The 13,043-nt window shown below is 32.2% G+C and overlaps 1 protein-coding gene across 2 annotated transcripts in view; it reads right to left on the bottom strand.

Moving 5' to 3' along the window:
- Positions 1–13,043, bottom strand: part of GPC5 (glypican 5) — a 1,186,964-nt gene that overhangs the window by 782,075 nt on the left and 391,846 nt on the right. For both annotated transcript variants that reach the window (XM_011355487.1, XM_023528006.1), the window contains exon 6: positions 10,734–10,854. In XM_011355487.1, coding sequence (XP_011353789.1) covers positions 10,734–10,854 — 121 coding nt within the window. The remainder of the gene's footprint in view (positions 1–10,733; positions 10,855–13,043) is intronic.

Genomic DNA, 13,043 nt, shown 5'->3' with positions numbered 1-13,043 from the left:
TATTTCATAATTATTGTTCTGTGTGTGTATCTTCATTCATTTTGATGGTTATTTGGTAGGCTCAATATGGAGTTACAACCCTGTTTTCCAGATGCTGACATGCAGATACCCACTTCCCATTTTATTTCTGAAAAAAACTGATATTTATTTGATAAACTCCTTCTCTCTACTAGTTTGGTTCTTTTCTCTGAAATTCTTATTTACTTGGATCTCCTGGAATGAAATTCTCATATCTCATCATTTTATTCTTAATTCTTCTCTTTTTATTTTTTGAATATTTCTTTCACTTTCTATTCAAAACACTTCTACTGAGTTTCTAATTTTTATATTTTTTAATTTTTATGAAGCTCTTTTTATTTTATTGATCCTTTGGAAGCAATATATTATTGTTTAAAAAATGCAATCCATTCTGTCATTTTTTGGAGGAGATGCATACAGCTTTTAGGTATTTATTTCTATACTGTCTTTTGTCTATATTTTTTCATTTATGTTTTATATGCGTTTTTTTTTTGCTTTTTCATTTAAAATTTTCATATTTTCTCTAAATGTATAATAATCATTGACTATCCACTGATATTAAGCAGTTGTATATGTGAGTAAGGTATAATAGAGGATTTCAACTAGGTGATGAACTACTTCTTAATGAGTGGAGGTCCAATCATTATATGAAATTATTTTCTCTAGAATTGATCAGTTTCTTGAAAGAAGTATCATCATACATGGGAAGTGGGTATGTGCATGTCAGCATTTGGAAAAGACAGGTCAATATGTGACTTTTCACTTAGTTCTTCCATTTCCTGCCCAATGATTAATTTTTATCTCTATTCTGGCTGGAGCTATGAGACAGGAACCTTCCTAGTACATTTTTGTTTTTGTTATTGTTGTCCAGAAAATGCATCTCCAGATTGCAAGGGAGAAAATGAGATTAATTATTTGGGGTGCAGTGCTGACTTGGGGAATTAAACAATATGCATGTATTTAGTTTTGTTCTCCACTTCTGTCTTCCATGCTATTTAGTACTTCCTTGTATCCCAGGTATTGTCAGATGAACTGCCTCATTTCTTATAAGTAAACCTCTGTAGATATTTGGATTGCAATTTGTGCTGTGTCAATTTCCACTCCTTTATCTACTCTGAATGTTTTTTAATGTATCAGACTCTTCCATTTCATTTTAATGCATTTATATTCACTTATTGACATTTTATAGGAATTTTAGAAAAGAGAAGAAATGCACATATGGCCAAATTTCCACATTTAACCATAAAATCCAAGAGCATGAATTTTATCTCAATAGCATAATGTTTTATTGAATGGCTTTAAATTGTTATTGACATGATCAGTCTACCAATAGACTGATAATTATCTATTGGATTCTGCCACCAGAGATAATTAGTGACTTTTACAAGGTCACTTCATTGGGGTTGTGAATACAGAAACCAGAAAGCAATGTGTTATGCGATGAGTGTGAGAGAGAAAATGGAGATGGCAACTATTTATAACTGTCTCAGGATATTTTCTGGACCAGTGATTGTAGAACTGGGATAAAATTATTTTTCTAATCTAGGTAGGAATTGGTGTTGGTGTCAACAAGAACAACTGCCATGGAATAAACAGAAACAGAGGTTAAAATATTTAAGAGATAAAATCAAAAGGCTAAGGTAATAAGGAGATATAAGGAAAAGGGTTATTAAGGATGGCATCCAAAGTATAGGTTTAGGCAACTAGGAAGAGCAGAAGAGGGAGCAAGTTAGGGGAAAGGGTAAGAATTAGGATAGAGTTCACTTCCAGTCATGTTGATGTTGAAATTTCATGGTTCTTGCCCAGTAGGTAGACTGAAGTATTCAAGACTAGGGGGAAATATCTGGGATTAAGATAAATATGTAGCTATCATGAAACCATGAAAGAGGGAGATGCAGAGAATGAGAAGAGCAAAAAAAGTAAAAACCCAAATGAACACAGAATGTAAAGAAATTAAAGAAAGGAGTGCAGATCCTGGGATAAGAGTTATCAGAAGGTCAAGGAGAAATTAAGAGAGTGAGAGCAAAGAAAAGGGGGTCCACAACATAGATAAGTGCCATTAAATATTCAAGGGAGATAAAAAACCGATAATAGGATACTGGAATATAAACAGAAAAAGATAATCAGTGAGCTTCCCAAGAGCATTTCAGTGGAATGATGGAGGCAGTATTCAGACAGCAGTGTGTTGGGGAATGAACAGGGCATCAGGAAATAAAAGAGACTAAAACTGATAATACTTTACAGACATTCAGATATCAAGAAATAATTATCTTATATGTATGATATTAGCAAGACCATCCGAGGTCAGATAAGATAAGCCTTCATATACCAATGAGAGTTATTGCCAATATTAGGTAACATTCTACATACAAATGAAAAATTATGCCCAAATAAAATGGTAAAATACATTTATTACTATTTATCACATAAATCGAGTCATAAAATATGCGATTCTTTGTAACTGCTTTCTTTTACTTAGAATAATGTTTTCAAGTTTCTTCTATGTTGTAGCATCATCACTACTTTAATCCTTTTTACCGCTGAACAATACTTCATTGTATAGATATATCACATTTTATTTATCCATTCATCAGCTGATAAACATTAGAGTTATTTCTACTTTTAGGATATTATGAATAATGCTGCTATCAACATTCATGTACAAGTTTTTGTGTGGACACATTTTCTTTTCACTTGGGTATACACAGGAGTGGAATTTCTGGATCATATGATAACTCTGTGTTTAACCTTTGAGGCACTACCTATTTTGAAAAATAGGTGCACAATTTTACATTCTACCAGTGATTTTTGAGGGTTACAGTTCCCCACACCTTAGAACACTATTATTGTCTTTTTGATTATATATCAAAATTATTTTGAGGCTTAAAGATGTTAAGTAAAGTGACTATAGACATTCAGCTACCACCCACAACAACTGGAATTCAGCCATATGCCTTGAGTGAAATAAAAAGTCATGCTCTTTTAGCACATTACCATATTTTGGTAAATGTATTTTGTTGAAACTAAACAGAATTTTTTTTTTTAGTTCTTTGAAGTCATGAATGGATAGTTATATGTCTGCTCATTGTCAAAAGTATTATTTTTCTCACTTATTCCAGTTGTTTATAATATAATGCTGTACATTTATCTTTTTTATTTCATAATTACTGAAATAACTTAAATCCCAACAATTTCAATTTTTAAAACTAAGTCTGAATTTAGTGGGAGCAGGCTATAATTTGGAATCTCATTTTGTGATATAAACCATATTTCTCATTGTTTTTTATACAGAAACATTAAAGGTTTTAGACTATAAATGGCTACGGTTTGTCCTAATCACCAAAATAAAAAGTATAAAAGTTCTGGTGTTCAATGTTCTTTCAGCATGTTTTACAAAAAAAAAAAAAAAAGCCCTTGCAGATAAGCGTTTCTCTAACATTAAATAATTACATACTCTTTAAATAATAAAAAAGAAATTATCATTGACCAACCCAGATCTCATTACTTTCAAAATGAGTTTTTAAACATTAATTTCCAGCTGATTGTACACTAATTGAAATGGTTGGTTTTATGCTGACAATTAATTTTTTTTTTTTTAATGAAATGGCCAATAGTGAGGTCAGGGCATTATACCACACACTCCAGAAAGCAACCTTCCATTGAATTTACTCAGACAAACTAATTGCAAAATTAGATGACCATTCAATGTTATTGAGTGCATTTCAAACACTTTCTTCAGAACCAAAAGGTAACTAAATGTGTTTTGATCACTGCTGCATTGCCAATACAAAATCAAGAAGTGCTTGTCTTTCTGGAATATTAATACTGTAAGCCTGAGGACAGTGTTGTATAATGGAGATGAGGGGCAAGGAGTCAGGGTGCTGTGGAGAATTCCTGAGCCAGAAAAGGAGTTAAGAGAAGTGAAGGAATTTCACAGAATCAGCAGCTGCCCCATGGTCAAATAGATCACAATTAGCAATTGACTGATTAATTATGATTGACTAGTTCTGCATCATTGTTACAAGCTACTAACAAAAGGAAAAAGTTTCTAAAATGTGTGTTACGGTAAGTGGTTTAATTTAAAAAGCTTGATCAGTTTTCAGAATTCAGAAGCTTTTAGATACTAATATCTTTTTTAAATATTGTCTTTTTTTTGTATTTATAAACATTCACCTTACAATCATTTATTGAGATTTAAATTAGAACCTCATCTCAGTCTATCTTAGCTCTAAAGCTACAATTTATTATATTGGTAGCCGAGGTACAGACTGAGGAAAAAGAAAAGAGGCAATTTACCGCAGCCTTTTCCTGCATAAGAAAGTCTATCATTTCTGCTTGAATCCAGTAGGTTGTGATTATTAAAAGATATATTGTAAAATATCTACATATGTGTGGTTTTAAGTAAATGCTTATGATTATTGATTTTACTCACATTTAAAAATCAAATTAATTTTAAGCATAAAACCATATTTTTAAAGAAGTTTTACTCTCCATAAAAATGAATATTTAATAGAAATTAACAATATTCTTATATGTACTGGATTGTTAGGTTTAAAGTAATAAACTTACTTAAATCTACTACTTTTAACAACATTTTAATGCTTATGAGTTTTGCAATAAAAGAATAATAGAAAATTGCTGATATTACTTTTTGTTACATATTGAAAGTAGGTAATTTCTAAGCAGTGTGTCACTATCATTCACAATTGCTCTGAGGTTAGAATTTAACTGCCGATAACATTTTTTTTGAAAAATTATAGATGTTAATATGTAAAGATAAATTGCTACATAACTGTGACTTTCTGGCTGACCACTTTGCCCTAAACAAACTTAGCTAATATGAACAAGAAGTTTCAAAATAAGTTTGGTAGGACAGAATATCTAAATAAAAATATTCCTACATTCCCTTGGTCAGATAAACTAAGAGTAACAACTCTTCTTTCCAATCTAAGATCAAAGGGCAATTCAGTCTGATGCAAATACCTAAGAAAGTTCATGTTATTCCTTTAGAAAATTCCTCACTGGCTATTGGATATAGCACATTTATCACAGGTAATTTTCATTATCTACCTCAAGCAGGGGTTTGGAACATAAACTGCTGGAGAGAACCACTGAGGGTCTGTACAATGGCAGGTCCAGAGAAAGGTGTCAGAATCACAGGTGGAAGAGGGCCATGCCTGACTCACTTCTTTCCTCCAAGGTTCCTGTTCCCAATTCAGAAGGACCTTCAGAGGCAGAGTGGAGATTCTGAAGTGCCTGAGATCTTCCCTGAGAACCGAGCTATCAGATCTCAGCAATTTTTTTTTCTTGATAGGACATAAATAAGGTCTTGTTCTAAACAATGAAGTAAAATTAAAGTTGCTTATGCTATGACCTTTCTCTAGGAAGCTTTGAAATTTTTTATAAACTATTTTCAAATTAAAATTTTTTTTCGGCCAACCTTCAAGTACCCCCAGGTGACACCTAGCTCAGGCTAACATTTCTTCCAAAGAACTGCAATTTTGATCTCTACACTTCATGATGTTCCTGACCACTAATGTGTGGTCACTGCTGAGTTCTCACCCACACCCTCAACACGCAGGGGAAGTTGACATATAAAGCTTGCTTCATGTATAAATTCCTATCATTTTCCTGAAGAAAAATTTAGCAATATTTTTAAAAATACTTAAAATTATTAATGATCAGATTCTTGGTTATAACACCTAGAAATGTATCACAAGGAAAAAATGTGAAAAATGATTTATGTCTAAGGATATTCCTATTAGCTGCCTTTATTATCATAAAAAATCAATAACAATGTAAATATCCAACTTTATGTGGTTGGATTAAATAAATTTATAGTCCTTCTACATGATAGAATAATGGGCAGGCACTGACAACCATATTGCAGAATATTTAATGCTATGAAAATAAATTTGTTATATGTTGTTAGGTGAGTACTTTGGAACATAAAACCAAATATATTCTATGACTCCAAATTTGTTTTACAAAAAAGTTAAAATATTGACCTATTTTCATGACTACTTCAGTAAAGAAAAAGCCTAGAAGGTTTATTTTCTAAGGCTTGTTTGTTGTTTTTGTAAGTGGTATATTTTTTCACTCTTTCTCTTTGTAAAATTTTATAAAATAATAAAATTAAATTTCTTATAATGAATATTATTAATTCTTCAGTAAGTTAATATTACTAAATATCTTGTCAGTCCTAAATGAATTCTGTAAGCATCTTGGGTGTACCACCTACATTCAACAAATGTTTTCTCCATTCATAGATTTTTACAATATGCATTTCTCATATGATTCTGCCATTTTATATTTCCTCTAATAGTTTTGATGTGAATTTATTCTCTAACAAGAAGTTGGCAACCTCATACAGTCTTATGACTTTAATACTATCTATATGATGATACCCCCCATATATACTTTCAGCTCTTTAATTGCCAATGAATTCTGGATGTTCCTTTGGGTACCTAATTAGCATATGAAATTTAACAGAACCACAAGTTCCAATCAATCCCAAAGAGCAAATCCAAGACCTGCTTCAGTTCCAGGATTCCTATTATTACTTACTGACACCATCATCCCACAAAACCTAGTTATCATCCTTGTTCTCTTTCTCACCTCAATTTTCAATCCATCACCAACTCCTGATAATTCCACTTCCCATATTTATCTAAATCTACTTCCTTCTCATATTCTTCTTACTCTAGCTCCAGTTACCATGATCTTCTGCCTATGTAACTTTCTTCTTATATTCTCACTCTTCAAGGTTAATTTTCTATAGTGAAGCCAAAATTATCTTTATAAAATATTAATTAAATTGTATCATAATCTGCCTAGTCTTTAAATGGTTTCCTACTCCAAATAAGATAAAATCTAAACTCATTACCAGAGCCTACCAGACTCCACTTCTTTCAGTTTATGTTTTTCTCTTCCCCTTCATTCATTCTGTTCCAGCCATCTGGCTTTGTTTGTTCTATGAATACAGCAAACCTATTCCTTTTGCAGGTCCTTTGAATTTATTATTTTCTCTGCCTGAAACACAGTTCTCCCAGATTTCCCTATGATTCTTTTCTTCCTTTCCTTACTCTTCTTAAGTAACTTTCCCTACCTTATCAGCTTTGTTAACTTTTTATTTGTCAGCTGCATTTATTGTATTTATTTATGTTTTCTTAGATTGTAAATCCATGAGAGCAAGGTGTGTCTGCTTTGTTCACCTATTTAACCTTAGGGCCTTGTGTAGAAGCAGACCCATCATAGGAACTCGATAAGAATTGGTTGACTATTTTGAATAAATTAATTATTAAGACATTTTAAAAGTGGCATTTTCACAGTGAAATATCTATCCACTTGTTTGGTGGCTCTAATTGAAAAGGTTATGGGATAGAAAATGAGGTGTAATTCAATAACAGGCCAACAAGAAAAGTATTTTAGGGCTAATGCATGGAGCCAATTTTTGCTAATAAACATGGCTGGCTTATATCTATATACTTACATATGGAAATAAAGGACAAGAGGAACAGTTGCCTATGCCTATGATGAGAAATGGAATTTTCATAGTACATTTTTAACAAATGCACTTAATATCCATTGCAATAAAATAAGATAAAATAAAAATAAAATAAAATAAAATAAAATTTTTACCCAAACACAAATAAGTGATCATCTAAATCTACAGATTAGATTCTGAAATATGGTCCCACTTCTGCTTCCTCCCTTGTGGCACACTTACACCCAATTAATACATTCTCACTTATAGAAGACAATTGTCTGTACCATTTTAGACGTGACACTGTAGTGGGTCCTTTTAACTGCCCCTTGATATTGACATTACAAGAGCTACCCCTGCCAGGGCATACACATATTATCAGCAGTCAGAAAGTCTAGTAAAACCAAAAATTTCTCTTCATCTTTAGGAGAGGTGGCTTAGAAAAGAACATGTTCTAAGACATTAAAGGCAAATATTTTAGTGACACCTGTGCAAAATATGACTTTCTGCTATCTTCTATAAAATCCTATATTTCAGTCATATCATCCTAGTGGACCTTAAAAAGCTATACCTCAAAAGGAGTGTTTTATTTGATATTCTCTTGTAACCTTAGAATGAAATTTAAGCATGAATAATTGGAGATCTGCACACTAATATAAAGATAAGAGAATGGGACTCTAACATACGACCTAAATAAACAGTGGAATTATTTCCCTCTGCCACCTCAAAAAGGAGATAGCTTTGAAACCAATGAAACAAGAAGTGAGAAATGTTAAGCTAAATGGGCAACATATCAGCGAACCTTTCTCATAAGAGTTTTTTATAAACTCTATATTTTGGGCATCTTCTTATTTCTTTGTGAACATGTTTTCTAATATCTGTGCACTCTTTCCTACACAGAGGCTCCATGCTCATTAGCTATAAGAGAATTTTCTGTTTTCATCATGCATATATTCCATAAAAACACTTTGAACACACCCCCACTTGCTATATATTTATGTATTTCTAAACTATATGGCTATGCCATTGCACTGTTACTTATTTTATATACCTTACTACAATAACAACAACAACAAAACTGACATAATGAGATAGAACAGATATATATGCAGCAAAGTTCTATTTTTCTTTCCTGCCCTTCAGTGGATCAGCTTGTGTATTCCCTGGGGAATGCTTACCTCACTTTGGAGACTGCTACAATTTTGCTGTGTCTCAGTGAGAGGAACTGATTATATTAAATGCTTTCAATTTTATGATCAATTGTGCATTTTCAAATAACCTAGATCGAAACACCAAATTATAGTGCATGATGCTTTGGGGGGCCACCTAGACCAAGGCATTCCTTCCTCTATCTACAGGTAATACTGTTGGCTACTGATGACTCAGAGCTGAGTTAACATACCTCCATCTCCACTCCTGTGGCCCTTATCCAACAACTGGTCAATGTGAAGAGAATAAAGACCCATCTTCTTGTCTTAATTTAGGACAACCTAAAAGGGCCCTCCCAGCTCCAGAGTTCCTACTGGGTTCAAATGAGGCTTCTGTTACAGCTACGGTATAGTTCAATTATTTCCTGTGTGTAGTCCTACTTCCTCCAGTCCCTTAGTGATTGCAAAGGTAATATGCCATAAACCTCCTACGTACAAATCTCTGTCCCAGAGTCCCTTTCCTGGGGACTGCAACAATGACACATATACATCAACATATAATTATACTTATCTGGTTTGCTTGAATGTTAATTTCCTCATCAATTGTTTATTGAGAACTCAAGAATTAATGTAACATACTAAATTTTCCTAACTTCTCATTAGGTTCTCATAAGAAGAGATTAGTTTCACCTAGAAGTCCTATTTTTCTTATGGGAAAGGAAAGTTCCCCAGGCTTTCTCCATGCTCACCTCAGCCATCTGTCTCGGGCTCTAGTCCAGTTCTAAATATTCATTCACATTCCTCCTTCACTGTCACTTCAGCTCCAGACCCAATCTCAAAACTATTAAGTTCCAAGAAATGTCTCAGAACTTGTCTCAATGGCAGTGTAAAGCACCTCCTCACTTCACTTTGTAGGTTGCTCTCTGAGGGAATTGATTTAATTCACTAGAGGCTGTGAGGTTTAACTTACTAGTAGTTGTGGCACCATTTTCTCAGTGGAACTTATTTCTGATTCTGCCAACAAAAGAGAGCTCCATTTTCTTAAGGTACCAGTCATAATATAAGCAAAGTAGCCATTATTATTGTCACATAGAGTGGAGAAATCTATGGTATTGGACACAGACCCCCATGCCCTGCTTACACAAACTTTATTCAAGATACAGAAACTTTCATAAAAATGGAATTCTAAGAATTGGCCACATATGAATTTAAGTTTGACAGAACAGTTATGAAAAGCATATCAATGACTCTAGAATACTTTAATATTAAAATATTCTGTATTATGTTTAAGTATAGTTTCTGACATATAATACTAGAAATAAGTATCAACTCTGTATATAAAGTTTTGCTTAGAAAAACTGAAAATACATGCATGTACAAATTGTTATATAAAGACCAATAACTAAAAAAAAATAGTCCTTCTTACCCCAAACCCTAATAGATTCAAAATGGACGTGGTCTTTACAACATTTAACATATTCGTTTCTAATTAATAGTATACTTCAATAAAATATTCTTTTGATATCTTCATGCCTCACATGCCATGTATTAAAAACAGCAGTATAGACTAACTTAATTAAATATTATTATTAAAGATAAAACAGAAGTATCTCATAAACAATCATTAAGTAATTATAAGATAACATGTAAAAGAAGACAGAAAAAAATGACAAGAAATGCATATTATTCATTTATGACAAGTTTAAAGTCTTACCTGGAAGGTGAATTTGGTATATTCCATGCTCTGTGATGTGTTTTCTTTAATAATGAGTAATTCTAATGTCTAAAGCTTTTTATTTGAGATAAAGCTCATCTTGAGATTCTCATCATTTATTGAAATACTGAGGCTACGGCTCCTTGTCACAGATATAGACTGCCCGCCCATTAAAACACAGCTGCACATTGACTTTATACGAAAATCACTCAACCAAATATTTCCAAAACCCTATATTCAAAGTTATTACAACACCCAATTTTAGGTAGGGTTATCAGATATGATTAACAAATTTATCACATAAAATGGAAAGCAACCACTTATTATTTAATATCGCGTATGCCCGTGGACAAGGATCCGCACTTACCTGGATAACGTGCTTCAGTTTATCAATTATCTGATTTATCACGGGGTCCGTTCCTTTGACTTTGACTTCAGGATTTCCAGACTGGGCTTTGATTCCATTTCCAACCACAGGCTGATTATAGCTAAAAAAGTGAACAGTGAAAAGTGTGTGACTTGGTAATCTTGTCAGAGTATTATCTGCCCCAACTATGTGAACAGAGTTGAGCTCAGAATTTCACTCCTTTAAGAGTACACAACAATGTATTTTTTCTGGAACAGAACCTGGAACAGCTACAGTGTTTTTCCTGGAAGAATGCTTAGCATAAAAAGATTATTCTAATAGTTTTTCTTAAAGAGCCCAATAAAAAAATTAGTTGTTTTTAATACTACTTACCAATATACTAGAAAGAGTTAATACACATATCTCATTCTGTTACCAATTCTAGCTAAATTACATATATACATATATATACATGTACATATATGTATATATATATGTACATGTATATATATATGTCTGATTCCATGTTATCTTCATGTGTATATATATATATGTCTGATTCCATGTTATCTTCATTTAACACAGTATATAGATAAGTCCCAATAATATTCTTTACATATTGGACTACAAAAGAATCATAAATGTATTTTAACTGCATAAGTCAAAATCAGAAATATTATAAACAATTAAAACTGGCAAAATATTTAGCAAATAAAGTACAATTTGATTTCACCACGGTTCACCTAAAGATGAACTACAGGATTCTAGTAAATCATATTGTATGTGAAAGGGTGATCTCATAAGCAGTGAAAGTCATTGCTAGTTACTACCTTCCCCAAATGACAATCATAAAATGTCTACTTAGTATTCATACAAATATTTAAATTTATTAATTGTAAAAATTATTAAGTGCTTCCTATAATATTCAAATCCTGTACTAGATAACTGGGATTATAAGGACGTATAAGACTCAAAATTCTTGTCCTTACAATGCTGATTATCTATCTGGGAATATAATGTATCAATTAACATGTTCATTTATGCATTCATTCATTACATTTCACTATATTTAAAAAAAATATCTACTAGATTCCAGCAATATAATTATCCTTATTTCCCCAATAGTGTTGTGCAGTATAACAAGTGAACAGTTAAAATGCAACATTATGAATGATGGAGATGTTTACTATGCAATGGAAACAGCTAGAAGAAACTATATATGTGAAGTGCAAGGTGGGGTAGTAAACAGTGAGCATATGGGGAAGACTATTTGGGCTAAGACAACTTAGAGAAAATCTAAAGAAGTTATAGCCTGAGGTAGCCCTTGAAGTGTTAAGGTAAGAGTAGGTCTTAGATAGCATGGTCAATGAGGATTCCGGGGCAAAGGATGACATCTCAGCAGGGGAAAAGGCAAAGGCACATGACCAACACAAACAGGAAAGAATAAATAGGCTTATATTTACAAAGAAAGAGTAAAATGAGGAAAAGTAAGAGATAGAAGGTTATGCCTTGAAGATTTTATCCTCTATGTTTAAAACTCTCCTCTGAGTAAATTTGTTTGCTTAAAGTATCATAATAAAGTGGCTTCAGAGACTTTAACAAACATTTTCACATGATTTTTAATTGATTTTCATTTCCTCTATTTGAGTATCACAACTATTTACATTCATCCTCTGAATTTTCTACAGCAATGAAAACTCTTTGAAAAGATAAAAGGAGGTTCTACTGATGAGAACACCTTACAAAAGGAGTTTCAAAGTATATTTAGTTTTTCCCAAGATTATGCACACCCAATGACCAATTTTAAAAAGTGGATCAAACAATTCCCAATTAGGTCCTTCTAATGATGATAAATGATGGAACACTGATATTGATAATATCAATTGGACATAACAAAAATGACATTAATAAGTCTTTATTTTTTAAAACATTGAATATATTCTTTATCTAGAAACAGAGAATTTAGAGTTAGGTCTTCCAGTATACATTAAGGACTTCGCAGTATATGCCAAGAACAATTAGTAGAAGAAAAATAATTATACATGTGCTATTAATATCTAATAATATTTTTTGCTTAAAAAGAATCAAATAAACTGTAAACAGCAGGCTTCTCAACTTCTCTATAGCACTGTTAAGTTTTTCTTCCAAATATTTCAAGGAGATTGAACAAGAGGCTCTTGTATTAATGTACTGATTATTAATAATGATGAATAATATGAATAAATATCTATGATTCAGATATTATTTTATTTACTTTCAGAGAATTTGTCAATTCATATTCATAATAATTTGTTGTGTCCATGAAAATGTGCCTCAGACCTCAGTGTACAG

This window comes from Pteropus vampyrus, unplaced genomic scaffold, assembly GCF_000151845.1.
Source record: "Pteropus vampyrus isolate Shadow unplaced genomic scaffold, Pvam_2.0 Scaffold21, whole genome shotgun sequence".
Lineage (NCBI taxonomy): Eukaryota > Metazoa > Chordata > Mammalia > Chiroptera > Pteropodidae > Pteropus > Pteropus vampyrus.
Note: the sequence above shows the minus strand (reverse complement) of the source record. Positions and strands in the feature narration are given on the sequence as shown.